Here is a 26,127-nt window from a genome sequence, read left to right as displayed (position 1 = left end):
GAAAAAACGTCCACTGTGGGAAACCAAACTGCAAGTGAATCAGTCAATCAGGTTGGTGTGGCACTGAGATAAGGAGGGAGGACTTTCTGAGGTGGTGCCTTGAGCTGGGGCCTAAACGAGGAGAAAGAGCCAGGCTTGTGCAGATCTGAAGGAGGTGTATGCCAGGCAGAGAGCAGCAAGGCATCCAAAGTGGCTGGAGCTGAGTGAACAAGGAGGAGAGGGATGGGAGACAGGTCGGGAACCAGATTGGATATTGCCCTTAAGGTCAAACTAAGGGTCTTTTGCTCTTCTCTGGATGTGATGGCTGCCACTGAGGGTCATAGAATGAGGGGGATTGAAGCATGCATGGGTGAGATGGCCTGGAGAGGAGAGAGGAAAGGAAGACGGGAAATGGGCTTATGATGGAGTCTAGAAGGAAGGAAAGAGGGATGTGACAGAAAACGAGGAAGGATGGGTCAGAAAGCCAAGGGAAGAGAGTGTTTCTCCCAGGTGGAGGTGGTCAGGTCAGCCAGCCCAAGTCCCTAATGGGCTGTGGCAGGAAGGCAGATGCATATGCCTAGCATGGGCAGATGGAGTCCTTGGGGACATTGGTGAGGGTATTGCAGAGGGAGTGAGGCTGAAGCCAGGAGCACTGTGCTGGGGGTGGGGATGGGACGGGGTGGGAGAGATAAGGACTTGTAAGCAAAGCTCCCAGGAGGCAGTGAGCTGGACTTGATAGGTAGCAATGGGAACTTCAGCAAGAACTGGGTGGGGCACCATTTGCATATTTGTATGTTTGAGAATGTAGTGTGACTAAAAAGTACATGGGTGGAGCTGACTTATGAAAGATGTCGAGAGGCCGTCAGAAAGGACGGGCCTGCGCAGGGCCTTGAATGCCAGGCCAGGGAGTTTATGTTTATGGGGCTGTAGTCAGTCAAGGGGCCTGCCGTGGGGCAGGGAAACTGGCACCCTCAGGCCCATCCTGAAGTGGGAGGCAGTGTGGAGCCCCGGCTGGGCTGAGGGTCCGGATCTGCCTTCGGGAACCTGTGCTGAGGTGGACCCGTCACATGGTGTGGGAGGCGCCATCTTTGCCGGCACTAACTTCCTGCTCTTCCTCCGCAGTGCATGCTGGGACCGCGACGGACAGGCTGCCGCTCCCGGGGCCCCCAGAGGCCCGAATGTTTGCCTCCCGGTGCCGTCTGACCCAGGTAGGGGGAGAGAGGCGGGCTCTGCCTCTACCTCAGGCCTCTGCGCATAGGAGTGAGGACCAGGCTGCCCCATCCTTGGTCCCCTGGCGAAGCTGGTCTTCCAAGAATGAGCCAGGGCAATGATGTGGTGACGATATGGGGTCTGATGGCCCAGCAGCAACCGTCCTCACCAGGGCGCTTCCCCAGGGGACTGAGAGGCCCTGGGACACATAATTTCTCCGCCCCAGTTTCGCCCTCCTGTATTCGCTGTCTGCAGCTTGGTCAGGATGGTTTTCGCGATGCACACCTGCCAACTGCTTTGGCTACAGGAGGTTTTGCATTTGTGTTTCCGCTCCCCGTGCTGTCTGTCTCTCTGGCTTTTCGCTGCCATGAGTTGCTGTGCGCAGCTTTGCAGTGTGCACGCCCTGGAATGACGGCTCTTATTCTGCAACTTCCCGTCTCTGAGGACTTCCTAGAGCCCAGGCTCCTCCCCAGCTCTGGGAAAGACCCCCATTTAGTACTCATCTCAACTTCTAGTTCCCTCTGTGTTGGACCTAAGAGGGAGTTTCTCTGCTGCTCCTGGGGATCCCAGGTGGAGGCTTTTCTTTGTGGTGCCAAGTTCCCCAGTGGTTGGGATGGGGTGAGGAACTATGGCTGCCAGATAAAATATAGGAAACCTAGTTAAATTTGAATGTTCAGACAAAATGTCCCAGATGCTACATGAGACATTATTTGCTAAGTCTGGCAGTCCTGGGGGCAGTGAACTTCTAGCCCTGTCCCCTCTGTCCAGTCTTCCCTGCCATGCCCACTCGGGCTCCTCTGATCAGCTGCCTTCAGTTCCTATGGCTGGTGTCCTGGAGCTGAGGGTGGTCCAGCTGTTCAGACCATAATCAGTGGGTATATCCTGACACCACTACCACCCCTCACCGGTCCCACAGGCCATTCCTGGGGCAGAGACCTGGGGTTCCACACGGGAGGCTTGGGCAGCAGTTCTGGCAGTTGGGAATGCATTAGGACTTCTCTACTTCCCTCTTTGACTCCCTGACAGCAGAGTCCAGGCTGACACTCCAGGTCATGGAGTGGGGCACGCTGGGGCTTTGTGCCTGTGAACAGAGCTGTGAAAGGAGACTGTATTCCAGAAATAGAAAATTGTTTCATGGGCTTGTGGCAAGAGTTGGGCGCAAGAGCTGGGGGCAAGAGTAGGATACCAGAGGATGAGGCAGGGCTGGAAAATGGAGTGTTTGGAATATCCTATTCAGCATCCTTTAACATTGGGGAGCCATAGGAAGCATTTCCTCCCTAAGATAATCATTTTTCTGATTATTAAGGTAGTATGTTTTCTATATGTTATCTATCATCTGTGTTTATCTATCATCTATCTATATCTATTTACTTTCTATCTTTATCCATCCATTATCTTATCTAGCTACCTCTATTTATCATCTATGAATATCTTTCTACCTGTTACATTCCAGAAGGATTTAAAGCATGCAATTTGATTCCTTCCCATGAAATCTTCCTCTTTCATGCTACAGCTACTAACTAGTTTGGTATATATTCTTCCAAACTTTTCTGTGCACTTAGAAACATTTTAAAAGAAAAAAAAAGGATCCTATTGGGTATACTACTATCACTTGATTTTTCACTTAACAATATATCATGTAGATCCTTTCAGGTTCTTCCTTAGAGTTCTTCCCTATCTGTTGCATCCATTGTAAACTATTTATCGAGTGTCAATCCTGTCAGTGGTCTTTTAGGTTGTTTCCAGTGTTTAGCCATTTATAAACATCCCTCAGGGAACGTCCTGTACATACTTCTGTGTGCACTTGTGATGTGGGTTCTTTGGGAATGCTTCCAGCAGAGGCTGCCTGGGTCAAGGGCATACACATTTCAACATTTGACCTAAACAGCCAGATTACCGTCCAGAAGACTGGGCTGACATGCTCCTAGAAACCATGTATGAGAAGCCCCTTCTCCTCACCCTGGCCAAGCATGGACATTATTAATCACTTAAATCCCTGCCAGTCTAATAGGTAAAAATGATATATTTTATATTTCTTTGTTATTGAGATTGGCATATTTGTAAATACTGGTGGCTCATTTTAATTTCTGATTGTGAATTTCCTGTTTGTGTCGTGTCCTTGGCCCATTTTCCTATTGGGAGTATTCATCTGTCCATTCAATCAGTAAGTGTTTATTGAGCACCTGCTATGTATTGAGTATTGTTTGATCTAACCAAAATAAAACTTACAAAAAGCACTTAGCCCATGGAATTTATGTTTTAGTGGAGGAGAGATGGCTAAGGAAATAAGTGAAATATAGTGTGCGTATAAATACTAAGTAGGAAAAAAAAGCAGGGGAGAGGGATGGCAACTTTAGATATGAAGACCAAGGAAGGCGTGGCTGAAAGGTGGTACCTAAGTGAGGCCCTGCAGGAAGCAAGAGAGTGACTTGTGTGGATGTCTGAGGGAAGTGCGTTCCAGACAGAGGGAACAGCGAGCCAAGAGACCCTGAGTCAAGAGCAGGCCTGGCCTTTCGAGGGCACAGTGAGAAGGACAGTATGGCAGGAGCAGGATAAGAAGAGCAAGAGAGAGAGTGAGAGATTAAGACGGGGAGGGAATGGAGAGCCCAATGGGGCAGGGCTCGTGGGCCATTTTACTCAGAATGAATGGGGGAGCCATGGTTCTAAATAGTGACGTGATATGATCTGAATTACATTTTAACCAGGTCACTCTGGCCTATATGAAAGGCAAGGGAAACAGAGAGAACAGTGAGAAGGCTGTTGTAGTGATCCAGGGAGGACTTGGTGGAGATGATGAGAAGTACTTTAAATGGAGGACCTAGAGGGTTTGCTGACAGATTGGTTGTGGTGGTGTGTGTGAGGGGGAGGGACGGGAACCAAGGATGACTCCAGGGGTTTGGGCGCCAGTAACTGAAAGGATGGGTTTGCCATCACCAGAGATGGCAAAGAGTGGAGAAGGGCAGATTTGGGATAGGGCAAGGAGTAGCTCAGCGTGGACACAACTAGCTTCGCAGTTTGTGGGTTCCAATGCAAAATGAAAACGGGCAAAGAGGAGGGTGTTTAAAAAATTAAGAATTTCAAAGTGGCGATAGCAGAGCATTAAGCTAAGTGTGGGATCCTTCTCAGTGCAAGGCCCTGTGCAGTGGCGTGGGTCACCCACTCATGGAGCCAGCCCTGGCTGTGGACATGTCAGTGTGAAAAGCCAGTGGACATCCATGTAGAAATGTGGACTTGACAGCTGGATCTATGGGGCTAGAGTCCAGGAGAGAGGACAGGGCTGGAGATACAAATTTGGGGTCATCAGCATAGAGATAGTCTTTTAGGTTGGATGAGATCATCGAAGTAACTGATAGAAAAGAAAAGTCCTAAGCCCAAGCCCTAGGGCCTTCATCCCTTGGAGGTGGAAACTGAGGAAGAAGCAGAAAAGGCTACTAGGAAGTAACAACCAGTAAGGTAGAATAGAACCAGGTAGGTGTGATGTCTTGAAGCTGAGGGCAAGACATGTTTCAGGCATGTGACAAGTGCTGTTGAGAGGTCAAGTAAGACGCAGGCTGAGAACTGATCATTGTAATAACAACTGGGAGGACACGGGTGACCATGGTGAGGGTGGTCTCAGCAAGGGAGGGAAATGCATCTTACTGATCTGCAAGAGCAAGTTTATTTATAAGGGGTTAAGAAAGTTAACCATTTAACTGATATATTTTGCGAATGGTTGTTCATAGTTTTGTATTAGTCATTTAAGTTTGTTACAGGTATCTTTTTTAACCTCTTGAAAGTTTAAAATTGCCCTGTAGTCACGTCTGTCACTCTCTTCCTTCAAAGTTTCTAGTCTTACCCACCCAAAGGTTTGAAAAATATTCTCCTGTGTTTTTTTTCTAATTGTTTATGATATTTAGAGATATTTAAATCTCTAGTTCATCTGGAGCATATTTGTGTGTGTGGTCTGAGGTAGGGATCTCCGTGGTTTCCCCTGAATGGCTAGCTGGTTGTTTCAACACTGTTTATTGAGTAAGCCGTCCTTTCCCCACTGCTCAGAAGTTCCATTCCCATCATCTGCTAAATGTCCTCATGGTCTCATATCTGTCCAGACCTCGCTGTTCAGTTGCATTGATCTTTGCCTGGGGAGAGATTTAGGAAGACTAAAGAACAGCTCAATCATTGATTGGGTGTAGAGTGGGAGGAGGCTGAAGGAGGAGAAGCTGACACACACCTTCAGTGAGAGAAGATGCAAAGCCAAGTTAGGGACGGGAGCTCTCCAGCCTTGAGTTTTCCTATGTAATGGGAACATGGGGCTTCACCTGTCAGCCAGCATGGCAATTCCGAAAGGTTAGTATTCTATATCCCCTTTTGCAGACAAGGGAACTAAGGTGTACAGGGGCTTTCATCACATGCCTAATGTCATCAACCCTTGGGTGGTGAAGTTGAAACTGGAAAGCAGCTCTCACTGGCTCCCATGCCTGTGTTCTGTCCATCTCAGAGAATGGGGGGAAGGGGGAAGAGAGGGGCTTTGAGGAAGGCTGGAAGGGCTCCAGGCACAAATTACCACCACCACCCCACACACACACCTCGCTTTGCATCCTTGCCTGCCATTTGGCTGGTCTTGAAGGTTTTCCCATTTCCAAGAGCAACCTGTTAAAACCAAAATACTCCTGGCAGGGAATCACACGTTAAGTTTACAGCTAACATCTTAATTATCAGTTAACACCTCTGCAGGGATTAGCTGACAGCCAGCTGAGGACACTGAATGGGGGACGGGTGTGATATATATTTGGGCTGGGAAAGGGGAGGGGTTAGAGGGGAGGGGGCATCTCCGCAGCAATTCACAGCTCTGGGCCTGGGTGGGAAAGGGAGGGAGGTGGAGTTGGATCCATAGGGGGTAGGGGACAGAGCTGAGGGAGCAGGTGCTGCAGAGTGGGGAAGAGGGGTGTCAGCTTCTCTGCAGAAACCTGGGGTTGGGGCTCATGGAGGAAGCTGGCATCTATTAGACACCTGCTGGGTCCCAGCACCAGGGGAGGCTTGTCATGTGCTCAATCTCAGGAAAGTTGGAAAAGCAGCCACCGATGAGCGACCTCAGCACCAGCTGCCAGCAGTCACTCAGAGCTGGGACCTCTCTCTGACACCCACGGACCATATCTGTCATCAAACCCTGAAGAGTAGGAAAGAGGCTGAGACATCTGAAGCTTCCTTTAATTCTTTGATGACCAGTTCTATTCTGCCAGAGTCAGGGCTCAGTATGTTACTGGGTTCACGGCTCAGTGTAGGGCAAGGGTCAGTGCTCAGAATTTGGCCCCGGGGAAGAGAAAACCTAAAACTCTAAGGGTGGATGAACTCCTTAACCTGAAATATAGGACATAACAGAAGGCGCCAAGTAGGTACCAGGCAGGTAGTATTTCTGCCCACCCCACTGCCATGGGACTGATGTGGGGGTTCTGGTGGCTCATGTAGAGAAAGCCATTTCTCTAAAGCTGGGGTTCCTCTCCCTAAAGGGCTCCCTTCCCCCTATGCTTCATCCTGCCCGGAACGGACTGATCTGCGTCTTTGGGGGTCATAGTGTGCCTAAAGGTGGCCAGCTGCCCAGCTACTTCCTCACTGTTGTAGGACTCTGGCTTTGGCTTCCTGAGACCCTGGGGCTAAAAGCAGTCCCTCCCTCCTCCCCACGCCCCAACTCTTCCCCGTCTTCCTCTTCTGCCTCCTCATCCCCTCCCTTCTCCCTTCACTCCCCCTCTTCTTTTCCTCCCCTCCTTCTCGTCCCCTCCCCCATCACCCAACCCAGACCTTGTGCCCAGTTGCTGGCAGTCAGACCCTGTGGCTCCTGGACACCCTCTTCCAGCTTGAGGCTGGGCCATCTCCTGGGTAGCCCTGCAGTCAGGTGCTCCCACAGGTGCTGCAGGGCTGGGTCTGGGGGAAGGGGGCAGGTAGTGATGAAGTGAGAGGAGGAGGGGAGCTGAGCTGGAATTCACAAACAGCCTAGGGGAGCACTCCAGACAAGGGGCTGTGTGAGGAAGGGCTCCAAGGGGCAAGGTATGGTGACGGGGCTGGAGGGGCTGAGGTGGAGCCTGTCAGCCGGGGAGGGGATGCAGAGACTGAGAGGTCTGAAGGGCCAGATGTGGCAGCTTTAGACTTTATTCCAGAGGCCAACAGTTTCCAAACTCTTCTTTAGCAATTCATACTTCTCACATGGAAGCCTAGAGTGGAAAACAGACTCAGTCATGCGTTCAGCAAATATTTTCTGGGCACCTACTCTTCTAGGCCCAGAGGTAGAGCTGTGAACAAAACAGAAAATAGTTTCCTGCCCTCAGGGAGCTGAAAGTCTACAAGGAGGCTGTGGCTGAAGGCAGGGCCTCACCCTCAGATGCCCTCCCCTCCCTGCTCCTCTGCCTGATGCCCCCCAGGCATCTCCACAAACTCGGCTCACAAGCTGGTTCTGGAAGCCTGCTGCCCCTGATGGGCACAGAAGGAGAAGTTGAAAGAGGATTCCTTTCTGCTGATGGGAGGGAGGACGGATGGGACTGTTGAGGAGAGGGAAAGTAAGCACCAGAGGAAGATCAAGAAGGCACACCCCCCAGCCCGTGCCCTCCTTCTGGAGTGCAGAAAGGGGATGGGCCCGCGGGATCAACTGTCCCAGTTTTAGCACCTCTTAGTCCCAGGATGGTTGCAGCCTCTCTGCCCCCAAACTTGGCCTTTGCCCTGTCCAATCCAGAGCATCTAGCCAGCCTGGCCACTGGGAAACTGGTCATTGTACTGGCCGCACCCAGGGGTCACAGGAAGCCCCTGGAGGTTCTCTCGGGGAGTGCTGAAGAAGGAGCAAGGGACAGAGGTCTCACTCTGTGATGGCTGATCTGCCTTCAGTGCCCCAAAGGGGGTTGGGTGAACTGCCTAGGGAATCTGGGTGGCCTTGAGGCAGGAAGCAATGGCAGAGCTGCCTGCCCTTCTTGTTGTCTGCCTGCCCAGGCCTGTGAGAGGCGGGCCATCAGCTTCCCTGGGTCATGGCTACACCAAATTGGAAGACCTGGCTTCTCTTCCTGGTTCTGTCTGCAGTTGGCCATGTTATCTTAGAAAAGGTGACCTTGAGCCTGGGCCTCAGTGGCTTCACCTGAGACATGTGATGCTGTTCTGGACTAGAGCTGGCTTGGGGTAGGTTTCACAGAGCATGAAATGTAGTCTCATTCAACGTGTTGCTGTGGTCACTGCTGTGGCGTGGCATCTATGCTTGGGATGCCAGCTCTGGTCTGGATGAGGGACCACAGAGGAGCCCTCCAATAAGGCCCCACCCTCAAGGCACTTCCACTCTGGTGGGGGATACAGATGTGTAAACTGTAAGGTAAAAATTGTTGGTCTCCATTGGGGATGTGACTTGTGGATGTGTTTTGTTCCATTTTTTAAATGATTTGAGTGTTTTTTTAATTGAGATATAATTCATAGACTGTGTAATTCACCATTTTAAAGTGTATAATTCAGTAGTTTTTAGTATATCCACAAGATTATACAACCCTCACCACCATCTAACTCCAGAACATTTTCATCAGCTCCAAAGGAAACCCTGTGCCCATAAGTAGTCACGCCCATTTCCTCTAGCCCCAGCCCCTGGCACCCACCAATCTGCTTTCAGTCTCCATGGATGAGCCTATTCTGGACACTTTATATAAATGGAATCACACAAACATGTGTCCTTTTGTGACTGGCTTCTTTCACTTAGCACAGTGTTTTCAAGATTCATCCATGTTGTAGCATGTATCAGTACTTTGTTCTTTTATATGGCAGAATCATATTCCCTTGTAAGAATATACTACATTTTGTTCATCTACCTGTTGACAGACATTTGGGTTTTTGGCTATTGAGAATACTGCTGTGTGAATACTGATGTAGACGTTTCTGTGTGGATAGATGTTTTCACTTCTCTTGGGTGTGAATCTAGGGATGGAATTACTGGGCCATAAAGTGATCTGCTTCTAAGTGCTTCAGTTCTCTCTGGCCCTCTACCCTCCTGTCCGCTGTTTTATTACCTTGGTCCCTTCTCTCATTTTCATTTCTTCTCTGGACCCTGCAGGCATCAAGGTTTTCAGCCCTTGATTACAAAACAGTGCTGGAGGGAAACAGAGATTGTAGCAGCCAGAGGAGGCTCCTGATCCAAAAGAAGTGATCCCAGAGGGCTTCCTGGAAGAGACAACCCCTGAGCTGAGCTTAGGCTGAGTGGACATTTTCTAGGACAGAAGCAGGAGTAAGAGAGGGGCTTCTGGTGGAGGGCAGAACAGGCAGGTGTGAATCCCCTCCCCTTTCTCCACTGTGGTGGGTGAGCCATGGGGACGGGGGAGGGGGGCTCCAGGTACCTGCTTTCTATCTCATCTTCCTTGCACACAGTTTGATGTGGCTGGAGAGGAGAAGGTAGAAGAAGGAATAAAATCAACCTTTGGTTTTAAGTTCTTGCAAGGAGAGCTCGGGGAGGGGAAGTGGGAAGTAAAAGGATGAGGGTCTTGGGCCCTTCCTCAGCTAGAGGCTAACAAAGTCCAAGGACCTAGGGTAGAGGTGACCTAAGCCAGACACTGCATTGTCCCAAAGTGGCATCAGCTTTCCCTTCTGTGGACACTGATGAGGCAGGTAGGAGGTGGGACTGGCCTCACCTGGTGAGGCTGGATGAGACTTGTGACAGAGGCAGAGAGGCCAGTGTAGACCTAAAGACATACACAACATCCTCCCAGGTTTCTGCTCAGCTACCTAATTAGTGATTACATCCTGATGGGCACGGAGGCGGAGAAGGGATTTTCTGTGGAGCAAAATCTCCCGTGAAATATTCAGGCCATGGTGTTTTTTGCTTCCCAGCCATCGTAATCGCTGCTGCTTGGCTTGTCCATGGCTTGCGAGGTCACATGTGCCTGGATGTTCTCAGGGGGGCTTCTTTTTTCCTTCTCAATAAAGAGAGGTTTCCTTGGACCAGGGACAACTGACTTTGGGCCTCAGATACTACACGTGTGTGTGGACACTGTGTATGTACACATCTCCACGTCTGCACGCCCTGGGTGTGTTCTTGCCTAATTTGAGTGCATTAACTTATGAATCATACATGTGTCTGCGTTCCTGAACATGTGTGTTTTTGTGTGCTTGCCTTTGTGAGTACACACTGGCAGGTTCAGTTTGTTTCATGTGGTTCTCTGGACTGTCCATGAAGATACTTCTCAACTGTCCTCCTATTTCTCTGATTCTGTTGGAGGGGATGTGTCTGTGTGAGTGCCTCTCTGTGGATGAAGGGGATGTGTGTGAGTCTGACCTGTGCCGGGCATTACATGCAGGGTTTAAGGGTGGTTTGAGTTACCTTGCAAATTCTCACAGGCTCAGGGCCATGGGGACAGCAGATGACGGCAATCTTGCTGCATTTTTGCATCAAGGTTTACCTCTCTTCTCTCTGGCTTTAGCAGTTGATTTCACAAGTTTTGAGTGTATAGTGGGAAATCAGGGAGATATTAGCTTCTGAGAATTTATTGTGCTATGACATATCTGTCCCAAACAACCCCTCAGCTACCCGATCTGGCTCTGCCTGCCTGTAAAGTCCCTGCATTGACACCATGGGTCACCCTTCTGAAGCCTTGCTTTTGCACCTTATTCACCAACCCCCCCCTCCCCCCCATTTCATGAGGTAGGTAAGGCTGGAGTTATCACACCCATTTGGCAGATAAAGATTCTGAGGCCCAGAGAGGAGAAGAGATGTACTTGAAGTCACTTGGTGAACCAGGGCTGGGAGCAAGATCCCCAGGGTTTCTGATCTGTGCACAAACCTTTTGCCTTCAGCTCCAGCCCTGGGACCTGGGTGGAGGGGCTCCTGCCCAGGGGAAGCAAGTCATAGTTTCATGAATGAATCCAGCAGGAGGGTGCTCCCTTCTCCACCTGGAGCTCTCTTCCCCTCTGTCCTCACTCAGCATCCTCTTTTCATATCCAAACATGCAGGCAGGGACGCAGGAAGCAATAATATTGACGTCCATCATTGATATTTCCTTATTGTGGCTGTAATTAGCAGTTCTTCTACGGCTGAGGCCTGATTTGGCAGACAAGTGGAGAAGCTCTGGCTTATCAATGTCAGCCCATTAATGTCACACTAACAAGGCTAATAGCGAAGAAACAGGGGGGCTGAGCTAAAGAAGGCTGACCGCCCGCCCCTCTTCACCCAGCCTCCCACTTCCCCAGGCACTACTTGCCTACCTGGAGCATAGTCCAGCAGGGCTCCCCCTCATTGCATAGTTCACTTCCCGGGTTGCCTTACTCACCCCACAGCTCCCTGTCCCTTTCTATTCTGTCAGGAAGGCTTGGCTTAAAGAACAGTCTCAGTCTCCTTGGAAAACCCTCAGGCACTCAGCCAGAAGCCCTGGAAGGTTCTGCACTGTAGGCTTTCAGATAGCCAAAGCTGAGAGCCACTCCTCCAGCCCTCTGCCCTTTGCCTCCAGCAAGGACAGCGCCCCCCTGCACCTCACTGCATTCAGGTCTGCACATCACTGTCAGTGCTGGCCTCCACCAGAGTAAGGCAGTCCCTTCCTGTGGGTCACTGCGTGTCCCCTCAGCCACATACCGTTCCTAGTAGAAGGGCTACGATTTGAGCTCCCAGATTCCTTGGGACCTCCTTGTCCATCTACTTCAGGCTTCTCTTCCTCTCCAGGGTTAGTATATCCCTCCAACCACCAGCTCCATTGCTTGCTTCAGTGTCCCTCTGTTCAGATGTGCCTCTAGATCTCTTCAGTTCTTTGAGTAGGGAAGACAGCCATTACCCAGAGAGGTTGAGTTACTCAGCCTTGGCATCTTCCAGCCTCCTTGCTGCTGGCCTGCCTGTTTGCTGTGCTCCTAGCTATGGCTGTTCTGAGATGCTAATAAAACAAATAATAGAAGCAGCTATTGTATATTGAGTGCTTCTTATGTGCACTGTTAAAAGCATCTTACAAGCATTATCCCCATAACTACTCTATGGGGTATAAACACTTTTCATCCCCATTTTGCAGATGAGGAAAACTGAAGCACGAGAGAGTTAAATTAACTACCTTAGATCACATGGCTCTTACACACATGGTGGACATGGCTGGATAGCTCCCAGCTCTCCCCTGAGCCACCAACCCACTCTGTTTGCAGCCCTGAAAGTCCTTTTCTCCACTGGCTTCTCTTCTTCGTGGGCTTCCCATGGCAGGAGGGGCCAAGTCTGCCTTGGTCGCCTGAGCCTCCAGCCCAATAAGACTGGCCACATGGTGGGTGCTATGTCGATAGTCAGCAGATGGGATTAGTGGGGTAATTACACACTTTTCTTGGTCCTGCACTTGTGTGGGGCTGTGGTTCCCTTCAAGGAGTTCTCTAGTACGTGCCTGACACCCCAGGAGCACTGCTCATTCTTAGAGAATGGCAAGCCCTGGTGGTGTTTGCTGAAGGAGATGTCCAGTGGCTGACACCAAGGCCTCCTGAAGCAGAGAGAGGCAGGCCTGACCACCAAGCAGCTCCCTCAGTAAGGGGATCTTTGTATCTCAGCCTAAGGGACTTAACTGAGACTGCAGGAGTGTCCACTTCATTCATCCATTCAACAAACACTAGCTGGATGCTGTTTGCTTGGTGCCAGGCCCTGTGGTAGGGCCTAAGCATGCTGAGATGAATGGGTTCTGGCCATGCCCCACGGGAGCCAACAGCATGGTAGGGACAGATAGGTAACTAAGCATGAGCAGTGAAGGCACTACTGGAACATCATGTGGGTAAGGGGGTGCTGGTATGTGGATGAAGAAGGAAGGCTGCACAGAGGAGGAAGCATTTGGGCAGGTTCATTAAGGAACAGGAGGAGTTTTCAGGCTGGCAGAGAAAGGGAAGGGCACCACAGACAAAGGGAACAGCTTGTACAAAGACTCGGGTCAGAGAGAGCATGGCAGGGAGGTAAGGAGTTCATTCTATATTACCTAGGTGGGTGGGCATGTTTTTAGAGAAAAGGTAGGGTCGATGTGGGAGCTGCTTGGAAGGATAAATGTACCCGCTCTCCCCTGCTGATGCTGGGGACCACTGGAGGGACCTGTTCGGGAGAATTCCTAAAGGCCAGGGCTTCTGCAAATGGTCATGGTCCTAGGATATGTTGCAGGGTAGGCTACGAATCTGTGTGTTTAGCGTTCTCCTTTCCTGCCCTGTGTAGAGGGAGGTGTGTGCAGGTTGGTGTCCGTCGGTAATTGGGTTGGTCAGGTGTGAAGGGGTGTGTGAGGATGCTGGGAGACTGCTTTGGGCTTGGGAAACAGATCCTTTGGGCTGCTGCTGTCCTGGAGCACACCTGGGACTATAGCTTCTTCCATTTGTACCACTCCTCCTGGGTCTCAGAGCTGTGGCTTCTCACCAGCCCTCATGCAACCCTCCAAGGATCAGCCCCAGCAGTGGGTGAACAGAATTCCTCTTGCCCTTTGGTGTACTGTTGGGGTCCTCAGCAAGGACCAAGCCTCCAGCTCTCAAGGTCCAGGACAGAGCTGGGGTGGCTGCCACACAGGGACCAGAGCTAAAAAGGCCTGCTGGAGAGTAAGCAGTATTGGCCTCATCCAAGGGGTCTTCACTGCCAACAGAAGAGGAAGCTTCCCTCTGGAGTCTCATTCCCAGAAGGTGTTAGAGGATTTGGCCTGAGTGCCCAGTGGGCAGTCTCTGGGGAAGATTTCTCTCATACGTCCCATGGGGCCCAGAGGAGCACCATAGAGAACCAGGCACTGCCCAGCCATGGTCTTGGGCACAGGCATGAACACACACGTCTCCCTGCTCTCAGCTGGGTGCCACATGTGGACAAGCTCACCCTGTGTGCGTACAGGTGTGCCGCTGTTTGTACGTTCTGGTCTCTGTTTGTTAGTCATGTGCATGTCCTTCTGTGTACAGCTGTCTACTTCTCTACAGTGGCACGTCCCTGGGAATAGACTGTGCATCTGTTGTGTGGACAAGAACCCTGCCATGGCCAGGAACCCCACAGAGCATGCCCTGCTCCTCTACCCAAGCTGGGAAGCTCCCAAATTTGCTATTCTCAGGCCAGGACCCAGCTCTGTCCTGCAAACCCACCCTACCCCACCCCACCCCACCCCCACCTCCGTCACCACCACCACCAAAGCTTTCCCCTGAACCCTGAAGTCTGGCCTCCTGGTGATAGGCCTAGCCAACTCCAGGAAGGGCTTCCTGGTGGCAGGCACTATGGGCAGAGCTTGGTATCAAGGGATCAGCTCAGGATGGAAGGAGATCTCCAGCTCTGGTTGGTTTATCTCCCCTACTCCCTGCACATCCCTAAGAGCCTGCTGTGGGGTCCTGACAAGTAGGTGTCCTCCCCCTACCACATGTAGAGTGCCTGTGATGGGGAGCTTCCTGCCTCCCAGGGTAGCACAGTCACCTCTGGGACACATCCCTTGAGAGGAGATGTCAGGATGGCCAGAGGATGAGGCTCAGGCTGGGCCATGACTCCCTGACCACCCAAGGCCTGGGACTCTCTCCCAACAGCCAGACCTGGGGCTTCAGCTCCTGGCAGCAAGGTCAGGCCCCAGGATTCAGGGCCTTCCACCTTTTTGTCAAGAACGTATTTCACCTTTTTGTCAAGAGCTGTTAGTGACAGTAGCAAGGGATTTGGGGAGGATTTCTCTCTCATTTCCCAGAGCTTTCAGCAAACCTTCCTTCCTACCCCTCTGCCTGCGAGTATTGAGAATACACACACACACACACACACACACACACACACACACACACACACACACATACACACACACATACTTAATGCTCCTGTGTGGCCAAGAGAATGAAAGAGAAATCTGGGTCAGTCTCCTAGGGAAAGGCTCCGTGGTGTCTCCTCACCTTCCACAGCATATGCTAGTGCTGCATACTCGGGCTGTGGTTAGAAGGCTGAGGCTTACCCCAGCCCTGCCGCAGCCCTGCTGTGGATGGGAGACACCCTGCCATGGACCCCAAGGGCTCTCCACCCTGTCTCTCCCTAGATATCCCTGTCTAGGTGACGTCACTCTGGGACCCCAGGCTCCAGGATTCACAGGGTATTTTTGTCACAGTCAGCTCATTTGTAGGGAGAATGACAGAAGCTCTCCTGGTCTCCCACTGGAGCTTCCAGCTTCAACCCCAGGAGTTTGGCAGATGAGGGGAGGGGTGGTTTAGGGAGGCCTGGGATCGTGTGATAGCAAGTAGGTCCCTGAGACAGGACAGAAGTCTGGGGCATGGGTTTTACCCAAGCAACTCCATGTCTAGAATAACAGAACAGGGGCCAGGGAAACAGGCAGACCTTCCTTCATTCACCAGCCATTTGTGGAGTGGGGGCCCCTGGCTGGGGCACTCAGGGAAACATGGGAGCCAGGGGACCTAGTATGGGGGCTGTGAGAGAGGGGTTGTGGAGAGTCAGGGCAGGCCTTATAGATCATGTAGACAGTGTTGGGGTTTTAAGAGGTGGAGGGGAGAGCAGAGTCATATTCTCTGCAGATGGAACACCCCAGAACAGGGCTATGTCTCCCCTGTCAGACTGGAGCCCCCATGGGCAGTATCTAGGGCCCTCCTTGAAAACTTGCAGAAAGGAACACCCTGCTCCCCCCTCCTCAAGAGCCACAGCTAGCTCTGTCCTTCCTCACTCGAATCGAAACTCTCCTGCTCCCCTGGTCAAGCACGGGGATCCTTGATCCTGGCAGCCACAGCCAAGCCATGCCACAACCCAGCACTCAGGGGGGCCCCTTGTAGCATGGAAGGCCTCAAGGAGGGGCTGGGGCAGCTGAGGCAAGCCCAGCTCCTATGGGGGTAGGAGAGACAGCCGCCAGCACCACACCTGCCCTCTGCTAACCGGACCTTACTGTGTGTGTGTTGAGGAGGGGCAGGGTGAGCCCCTGGGACCCTGCAGGCTAGGAACACACATGCATTCATACACGTGTGTGTCCTCCCTGATCAATAGGGTAAGGAACTGGAAAAGGTATAATTCAATTTGTCAGACTGGTTATTAGTTATTGTGCTGGAGGTGTCTCCTTCCCTGCCCCCTACTTTCTCCTTTCACCTGCATCCAGAGAGGCCTGCAGGAGCTGGTCTGGGAGGGAGCTGAGCAAGGTGGGATGTGGGCAGCACCATGGGCAGGAATAGCCCAAGAAGACTGTGACAGAATCTGAGAACCTTTCTGACCGTTGGCCCTGGGAGGGTCTCTGAGACCCTCTGGGTCAGAACCATTGTCCAGACATGGAAACTGAGGCCCAGAAAAGGTAGAGGGCTGGCTTGTGGCTGTATGTGGAGAGGGCCACCTGTCCTAGCATATTCTTTCTCAGTGCTGCCTGGGAAAGACAGGAGGAATAAAAGACAGGAGGAAGTTGGTGGGAAAAAGGGTGGAGGATCTAGGGTGGTGTGAGGCATGTGGCTAACCACTCACCCAACAAACAAGGTTTAAGGCCCTGGGCTAGAGAAAGGCTTGCCTTTTGCCCTCAGGGATGGTGGCCCAGCTAAGGAAATGCAAGTGGAAATGCTCATTTGGAGCCTCACTGGGTCCTGCAAGGTAAACACTATTGTGAGACCCCTAGAGAGGCCTGCCCAAGGCATACAGCTAAGGAGGGCTGTGTCCCATAGGGGATACAGACCTACCTGCCCCTGGTGAGAGTGCCCTCCACATCTGGATACCCTCAGCAATGAGACTTTGCTCATTGACCCGAGGGAGAGCTGGGACTGTCTTCTCTGAGAGTAACAGACACTAGTCTACAGGACCTCCGACTTCACAGCGTTCCCTTTTTGCTCCCTGTACTATCCAAGAATCTCTTCTGAGAGTCAGACCACAGTCCCTCATGCTTTAACTTCATTCTACCACTCTTGTAGGATCTTGCCAATCCAAAGGCCCCACTGGCCTCTCCTTTGTTTCTCTACCTTCTTGGTTCTGGATGGGTCTGGGGACTTGGAACTGAGGGCAACCCACCCTAGCCTTCCAGCCCAGGCCTATTTCAGTATGAGCTCACCTTTGCCCAATATTGCTATTCTCATCACAGCCTCTGCCCATTTGCATTTCTTTAAACTCATCTGTCCTGGGGAGGAGGTCTATGTTCATTGCAGCAAATTTCCCTGCTGACAAACCAGACAAGACACCCAATAAATTGAGTGCAGACTCTCAAGCCCCTGAAGACTTCTCCTTCTTTCCCTACCCTCTCCACCTTCCTACCCAGACTAGGAAGGCCTGGGTATTACCTTGAAATCCAATAGTCAGAGGCCCAGATCTCTCTTATTATGCTCCACCCACCCAACAAGCTCCAAAATTACCCTCATCCTTAGAGTAGCTGACCTCAGATTAGAGTGAGCAGGAAAGCAAGGTGGTTTTTAAACTAATTCATACTAATAGCTCTTTTTCCTACCTATAATATTTGTATTTGGACAGAGGAGCTAATCTTTATCATTATATTATTATTATTAATCACTAATATTGAGTTCTTACTGTGTGTCAGGCACTGTTCTAAAAACCATACATGTGTCAACTGATTTAATTAATCCATTAACCCAAATGAATTTCTAATTGTTAGGAAGAAAAAGGAAGAATATTAAGGGATGAGAGGAGAATGAAGGAGCAGATGGCAAACGTCTCCCTCCTGCAAGCCTCCATCCCAGTTCCCAGTCGGAACAGAGAGGAGAGTCCAGTTGTTTGCACCTCAGACCATGCCAGGCATTTGCTTGAGGTTACCGTGGGAGGGCAGAGGAAGCTCGGCTCTGGGCTCACGATTCCTCCATGAGATACCTGGGCAGGTGGAGCATCCCTTGAGAAGTACAGGCCTCCTGGGGAGTCAGAAGCAATGCCCCCATGGCCTCTAAGTCCCTGTAGGGCCCACTGTGGCTAAGCAGAAACCCAGCCCCTGGGTTTGGGTTTCTGCTCTGGACAGGCCCCAGAGCCCATAGTTAAGCCCTATTTCATGTGAGACTCATCTGAACCCTATAGGATGAAAAGAGCTGGGAGGAAGATCCATATTTTGCAGGTGGGAAGACTGAGGCCCAGAGAGGAGAAGTGATTGTGCTCATTTCTTCTATCCAGAAGAAATGCCTGATGAACTCCTGAAGTGTGAGATAGGGAAGCATTTATTGCATTTTAACAGGGACTTTCACTACTTTAAACAGGATGAATATGCAATAATGGTGGGATTTTTCTCTCTTTCTGGTAATTCCCCTCGTTCCCAGAGGGCACCGCCTGCTGGAGGAGGCTGAGCAGCTGCTCCTAGGCAGCCCCCACTCCAGTCCAGCTTCCCCTGAATGGCAGCTGTCAAGGTCAGGCGGCCTGGTAATTCAGTAATTGATCCACGAGACTTCCATTATAAATCTCCCAGCCGTGGCGAGCTTTTTCCAGCCATCCTGCCGCCCCAGCCCCAGCCCCGTTCCATCAAACCCACCCTGAAAATGAACATTCATCCCTCCGTCTGTAGGAAGGTGGTCCCAGGGATTCTGAACTCAAACAGAAGTGACATGGTTCTGAACTGAACTCAACCACCAGCTGCTATGTGTCTCTGGCAAACCACTTCCCCTCTCTGGGCCTCTGTGTCTGTACCTGGAAAGTGTGAAAGGCCTGGCCAGTGCCAGCTCATTAACTAGTTATTGGCAGGGTAGCTGGGACCTCAGGGTGTGGGAGCCACGGTAGGGCAGGATTATATCATGTGTTTCAGCAAGTCAGGGAAGGCTTCTCAGGGGAAGTGGCATTTGGGTTGGGCCCCAAAGGATGACCAGAATCTCCCATGTTTGGGGGTGGGAGTAGTGGCAGAGGATGTTCTAGGGTGATAGGAAGGGGCCCACACACAGGTGTAACCAGGCCTAGTGTCTTACACTTTCCTACTTGGAAATTTTACAGGGGGTCTCCAGTGTCATCAGGCTAAAGCCCCTCCTCCCTAAGGAAGATTTGGAGGCCTGGTGAGATCTTATCCCTGCTAGCTTCTCTAGGCATCAGCCCAAAGCTCTAGCCTCAGTGTATTTCTTTCAGTTCTCTACAATCCTTGCACCAGCTGCTCCCTAATTTGACTCTATGGCCACAATAAAATTTAACCCTGTGATCCAATAATATCCCTGCTTAGTTCCATGATGCACAGGCCCTATATGAACTGCCTTCCTACGACTCCCGCCTCACCCATAGAACTGTCCTCTCTGGGGTAGGAGCCCAGCTCCAGGAGCTTCTTTCTCTTTTTCACCCAGTACACACTCCTACTTCTAGGCCTTTGACTTGCTGTGCCCTCTGGGAAGCTTGTCTCCCAGATTGTCACATCCCTGGTTCCATTTTAAGAGTTCAAGACTCAGCTCAATTGTACCCAATTTAAACAGCTGCCAGGTTGACCAGCCAGCCTGGTTTGCCAGGGTCTGAGAAATTTCCTGCAATGTGGAGCATTTAGTGCTAGAATTGGAACCATCCATACAAATTGGGATGTTTGGTCACCCTAATTTCCTCCTGTTCCTGCTGCCAGGCCTGCCTGTTTTCTTTCCCTCATCATTCTTTTTTGGAAGCCCCATGTGTTTACTTGATTGTCTGTCTCTGGCACTGGCCTGAGAGCTTCCAGGGAGCAGGCCCTGCATCTCTGCATCTGTCTTATTCTGCACCAAATCCCCAGGGCCCAGAACAGCACCCAGTGCTCAGTTAGTGTTTTTTGAATGAATGGATGAAATATGGACTCCAACTCTGTTTCCAAGTCGGCCTGGACAAGCCCCTATTCCTCTCTCTGGTCCTCGGTTTCCCATCTGCTCCATGAGGGTGGGCTCTGGGTGTCTCAGGGAGGGTTCTCCTAACCCCAGTGCCCCAGGTGTAGTCTGCTGGAGTGGAGGGGCAGAGCTCCCCTGAGTGTGAAAGGAGGACTGCACTGAACTCCAGCGTAGGAAGAATTAGTGCCCCTGCAGCAGGGTGGGCCTGTGCTGCTCATGAAGCATGGCAGGCCACCCTCTCACCTTTCTAGGCAACTTGTTACCTGGAGGCCATCTCTGAGCCAGGCCGTGGGTCTGGACCTGAGATTGGGGGCAATGAGACTGATAGCGCCGACTGCCAAGCCCCACTCCACTCCCTCCCCCAGGAAGCAGATGGCCCAAGCTTGGGCGGGCGGTAGAGACGGGGATTGGCATTTGTGTATGTGTGTGGTTTTTTAAAAATCTGACACATTTTTGTCACGTCTTGGTGCATCAGAACAGTAAAGGAGGCGGGAGTGTGAAGAATGTTTTAACTCGCAACTTTGTAACAGTTCCAGTTTCTCCCAGCCTCCTCCCTCTCCCCCAGGCCCCCGCGGCGGAGAGAAGCCTAGAAGCCCATCTGTTCCCTAGTCCCTGCTCCCCTCATCACAGCCACCTATCCATCCATCCATCTATCCATCCATACATACATACATCCATACATGCATCTTTCAGTCATAAGAGAGAGAGTCAGAGGAAGCACCACAGAGAACCCTAGAGGATCCTGGGCAGGGAGTCAGGAGCCTGATTTTGGGACCAGCTTGATCTGGGGCCCGCTGTGTGACTTTGTGTAGTTCCTGACCCTCTCTGGACTCTATGTGCTCCTGAGGGGTCAGACTCATCCCTCTGGGATTCCCTGACTCTGATGTTCATGGGAATGACTGGGGAGAGGGATTGGAGGTGCGAAGATCCATCAGGAGGAATCCAACAGGAAAATCTGGGGGTTTGGAGCATCCAGGCAGGGGCCCCAAGGTGGCACAGGAGCCATATCCATGTGTCTTGGCTAAGTGGGTTCCAGCCTTCACTCCCCTCAGGTTTAGGACTTGAATTCTCTATCCCTGTAGGCCCCTACCCTGCCTAAACCAAACAGGGTGGTCCTTTGAAGATGACCCAAGGCTGACTGAACTCTGGGGTTGGGTGGGGAGAGGAAGAGCCCAGGTGGTGACAGGGACCCTTTCTCCACTGTCATGCTCTGCTTGTGTGTCCCCACAGAGTGCTGGGAAAGAGGCAGGGTAGGTGCCAGGCCCTAGGACATTTACCTCTCAGCCACCAGCTCTGCTGTCCCCAAGCCTGTTTGGCACAAGCTTCTACTTCATTGGTCATGGAAAAGCCAACTGGCCTGGAAAATCAGGAGTTCACCCTGCAGGCTGGTAGGCGTGTGGAGACGATTAAGGGCATGAAGGGGCAGTGTCCCAGGTTGCTCAGCTGGGGCAAGGATCAGTCTTGCTGCCTCATTAGGCAGCTCAGAGAGCTGGATGGCTGAGTGCCTAGACAGGGGGCAGGGACAGGTAGCTGGTGAGTCCCAGCCGAGAGTGAAGAAATAGGCCCCACGCTCCATCTCTGCTTCCCACATCTTTCCATGCCTAGAGCGGAGCCCCCAAAGTCCAGGTCATGTGTGCGGGAACAGCGACAGAGGAAGAGCAGGGGCGGGAAGAAGAGATGAAGAGCCCCACTTGACTAGGAGCTGGAATCAGAGTTCAGAGGCCATACCAGATTGCTACTGAACAGAATACCCTGCTCAGGGCTGAGCAGCTCCTGGATGTTGCCCCACATCTCCATGGCCAGGGCAGGGTTTAGGATGGGCCCAGGAGTCCCCTGCAGGAGACTGTCTCATTTTTGTGGAGGGTGGGTACTGACCATGCCAGCCAAGGCTGCCAGCGGCGACCCCGCCACAGACCCAGGACCCCAGGGCCCCAGCTGAGGCAGTGCCATGTGAATCTCACCATACGGGCGTGGGGCGGTTGCAGGGGGAGGAGCTGAGGTTGCCATGAGAACCCGCACACTGGCATTTCCTCTTTTGGGGAGGCTAAACCATACTTCACAGGCGGTGCAGGCTTCTGAATCCCATTTCTCTGTGTTTTTTAGGAAGGGAAAAAGGGCAGGGGTTGGGGGTGGGCAAAAGCAAGCAAGGGAGAGAGGAGGAGTCAGAGAGAGCCAGGAGGGAACGGAGGGAACTGGCAGAAGCTAGTGAGGGCTGATCAGAGCTCAGCCCTGGGCTGGAGTCCAGCCTGGCATTCTCTCTGACCCTTGCCCAGGCCTTGGGTAAACCTTTTCCCTAAGAAACACAGCCTGTGTCCTGCCTGGACAAGTCAACTCAGTGGTCCCTTTCTGGGTTCCTTACCCTCAGCCCTGTCCCCTGAGTGTACAGCCCCGTGGTCAGAGATGCAGGGGGCAGAAGAGGGCAGATGGCTCAGGTCCTGCTTGGGGGGCCCTCAGCTGGGAGCAGGAGTTCATGCCAACCTGGATACTTGCAGACTCTGTGTTGGTAGCTCAGCAGCTCTCCACGTGACCAGAGCAGATGCTGAAGACTACCTGGAGGATGGGAAGCCATGCAAGGGGTGGAAAGGGGAGGCTTGGGAGGATGTGGAGTGCTGACAGAGGAAGACTGCTTCTACTCCGCTGTATGATCAGGCATTGGGGGCGGGGGAGGTGTAAGGACACATGCTTTGGGGGCAGACAGACCTGGGTATGGGTGTGAAGCTGGCTCCAACCCTTCATCCCTGCAATGCCCTGGACAAATTAACCTCCTTGAGCCTCAATTTCTTCATTGTGTGAAATGGGGAGGATAGCCCCTACCTTGCAGGTTTCATATGGTGTGCACACAGTGGAGGGCCAGAGGAGGTCTCATGAAATGGCAGCTGCTTTTGGTGTGATCACTCAGAACATGGTCCCTGAGTGTGTCTCAGTCCTGGAGGAGTGCCTGTCCCGACAGGGACCCAGGGTGACCCTGTTCTGGGAAGGCAGTGCTGTAGAGAAGAGCCACACTGGCAGGGAAGAAAGATGAGATGGCAGGAAGATGGCTCACAAGGCTCCACAGCTGACCTGTGCCCTCCAGTGAATCTCCAGCTCTTCCCCACCTCCTCTTCCCAGAAGCTTCGCCTGTTATGTCTGGGGCAGCCAGCTTTCCTCCTAGGGAGGTTCTCCCCATACCTCCAAACAAGGAGGCCAGCTGTGACACCAGCCCCATCGGAACTCCCTTAGTGTGTGGACCTGGGGAAGCCCCTGCCCTCTGGACTGCCATTCCTCAGCTAGAAACGGGATTACCCATTGTTCTTCCTCCTTCTTCTAGAGGCTGAGATCCTATGAAGTGATGGGGTCAGCCTCCTGTAGCATGTGTCTAGAGAAAATAGATGAGGAAAGTCTAGCTTTATTCCCATTGCACAGGTTGGGGAGGGAAGGGATGGTACAGACAATGGGGCTACCTCATCTCTGGTGTCTGTGATAGTAGAGCCCAAGTATCCAGCCCTACTCTGTGCCAAGTTCTTTACATCTCATTGCAGTTTCTCAGTAATTAGGAGTATAGCATTATTCCCATTTTACACCTCAGAAAACTGAGTTTCAGAAAACAGTAACTTGCCCAAGATCACCCACCTAGAAGGAGCAGAGCCAGGATTAATACCTAGGTCTCTTTCACTCTGGAGCCCCTTCCATGGCCTTTCCCAGCGTCTCTCTTCTGGCCCCCTGCAGCCCTTAAGGACTGAACGCCCCCATCTACCTCTCAGGGCAATGTGCTCGGCAAGGAGTAGGAAATGAACACTGAGCCCCAGCCTCACGGGCTTGGAGTCAGATGGATTGACACTGTAAGTTACTTTGCCACTCACTCACTCTGGTTTCCCCCAGCAATTTCCTGACCCTCTCAGAACCCCCCATTTCCTCATCTGGAATGTGGGGAATATAGTGGTACTATATAGTGGTAATATAGTCAGAATAGGCTAGGTTTTGCTGCAGTCTCAGGAATTTAAAACAGCTCAAGTTCATCCTCACTCCCATTACATCCAGGAGTGGTCTGCTCTCACTGTGATGCAGGACCCCAGGTTGATAGAGCCACCACCGTTTCTACATGGGCGTCATGATAACTGGCAGCAGGAAAGGGCCTGGCAAAGCACAACCTGGCCCTTAAGCTTCCACTTGTAAGGGACTGTGTCACTTCCACTAATATTTCTTTGGCTGAAGCAAGTCATACAGCTAGGCCTAAGTTCAAAGGGGACACATGCCTGAAAGGAGGAAGTTTAGGATATTAGTAACCATTCCATAGACACCAGCCACACAAGGATACGGTAAGCATTCAGTGAGCTAAAGGGCATGGGGACTCTGGCACACAGAAGGTACCCAATAAATGTCAGCTTTTTCCCCCCTCCACTCCCAGTCCTGAGGTGATCCATCCTACCCTTCCTGTCCTGGCCATCCTCCCCAGCTGGGTCATCAGGGCTGATGGACAATGCCCACCTTGAGGATGGAGACCTTTGCTTCAGTAACAGTGAGGCTTGGCACCTTCCCCAGGGGTGCAGGGTCTAGAAGCAGCTCTGCCAGGACTAGCAGACAGACGTCCTATTCCAAACTAAGTATCCCCCCAATGCCTCTTTTAACAAATGAAAAAGCAACAGATACCAGTAAATACCTTGACTTTATTAAGGGCTTCATAAGACCCAGATCAAATTACATCTCCTGCAATCGAACAGTAAATTCAATTCTGTTCAACAAATGTTCCATTCAATACAGAGAGGGCCCAGGTTTGGTCTGAGTGGCCCACCAGGCTGGGGACCTGCCTCTCACTTAACAACTTCCCTCATCCCTCAGGAAGGTGCTCTCCTCCCTGGCTGGAAGCCACAGGTCTGTCCTAGAGTCCCCAGGAGCACCTGTTGATCCAAGCTAAGTAATCCAGGCCTGGGGAAAGGGAGCAGCACACAATGACAACTTAGGTCTTAGGCCACTTGAGCCCACGTGGGGCCAGAGCAGCAGACACCTGGAGTTCTGAGTTACCTTGGCTTTGTGACTTTGGGTGAGTCCCTCTCTGTGCCTCAGTCTGCCCCAATCAAGGGAATGACCTGGGTCTCTGTCCCCACCTCTGACATAACAGTTCTGGGAGCTTCTTTGCCAACCATTATTTCCCCCTCCCCAAAGTGAGGTGGCTAGAGCAGGAGAGGGGGCAAGAAGGCCTTATCTACCTGTCCCTCATTTTTTGAGCCAGGTCTTGAGGGTCAAGCCCCTCCCGCCCCTGCAGTAGCTCACAGTCAGGGGAGGAGTCAGACACATAGTCATGCAGGGACAAGATATGTGACAGAAACACATCCTGCCAGGAAGGCCCACTGGTTACCAGCCATGACACAGGGTGTAGATTGAGCCTCATTTTCTGACCCCTCCCCCATTGGTCCTGCTGTTGACCACCACTGTGCTAGAGAAATCCAGGAGGACTCCCTGGTGAAGGGGAAGTTGGATTTGAACCTTGAACCATTTAGCTGGGCAGGGAAGAGGAAGTAGGTTCCAGGTGCAGGAGCAAAGGAATGGGTTGTGTCTGGCGTGGGAGTGACAGACAGCACCTGGAGGATATATTAACATGAGGAAACATCACTTCCATATTCTAGCAACATACACACGTACATATAGTCCTTCCCCAGCTGTAGCTGCAGGCAGGAGAGGTTGGGTTATTCAGAAAAACAGAAGAGCTGTTAGCCAAGATTTCATATGCAGCGAAAGGATGCTACTGGAAGGCCTAGAGAGGCTTCTGAGTCCCCAGGGACTCTGGGCAGGGATCCCCTCTACCCAGTGAATCAATAATAGCAACAAGAATAGCAGTAACTCTTTGGGGCACTTAACCATTAATGAAGCACTTTAGTGTCTGTCGTCTCAGTTGAGCCTCACTGGTCCTGGGAGGGATGCTCTGTTTCATTGATTCCCTCATTTACAGAGAAGGCAAAAGGTTTGCTTGAAGTCGGTAGATCCAAGACCTGAGCTCTTGGCATCTGACTCCATGATCTATTTGTGCCTACTTTTCAGGGGTCATATGCAATGAAAGGTATGTCCTTGGTGAGTGGATGGAGAAGGGTATTGACATTAATGGGAACTGGATGCTGGATTTCCCACTCTGGCTTTCCTTCACTTCTCCAGAATTTGAAAGGTATCCCAAGACCACCCTTGTCAACCCTCAGCCCAGAGACTCAAAGACCCCAAACCCTCGAACTCTAAACCCCAGTTACTCTAGAGCCCCTTTCTCCTGAAATGGGCCTGAGGCAAAAATCAGTTTATCAGAAAGAATCAGCCACAGTGCTTCCCCCCAAATCTAGGATGTTTCCATTC

At 51.7% G+C, this 26,127-nt stretch overlaps 1 protein-coding gene across 5 annotated transcripts in view; it reads left to right on the top strand.

The window, feature by feature from the left end:
• Window positions 1-26,127, top strand: part of LINGO1 (leucine rich repeat and Ig domain containing 1) — a 194,048-nt gene that overhangs the window by 129,973 nt on the left and 37,948 nt on the right. For all 5 annotated transcript variants that reach the window (XM_077123688.1, XM_077123691.1, XM_077123687.1 and 2 more), the window contains one exon: window positions 1,102-1,187. In XM_077123688.1, coding sequence (XP_076979803.1) covers window positions 1,158-1,187 — 30 coding nt within the window. In that variant the 5' untranslated portion in view covers window positions 1,102-1,157. The remainder of the gene's footprint in view (window positions 1-1,101; window positions 1,188-26,127) is intronic.

This window comes from Tamandua tetradactyla, chromosome 12 (genome assembly GCF_023851605.1).
Source record: "Tamandua tetradactyla isolate mTamTet1 chromosome 12, mTamTet1.pri, whole genome shotgun sequence".
Taxonomy (NCBI): Eukaryota; Metazoa; Chordata; class Mammalia; order Pilosa; family Myrmecophagidae; genus Tamandua; species Tamandua tetradactyla.
The sequence above is the reverse complement of the archived record's forward strand: the minus strand, read 5'-3'. Positions and strand labels throughout refer to the sequence as shown.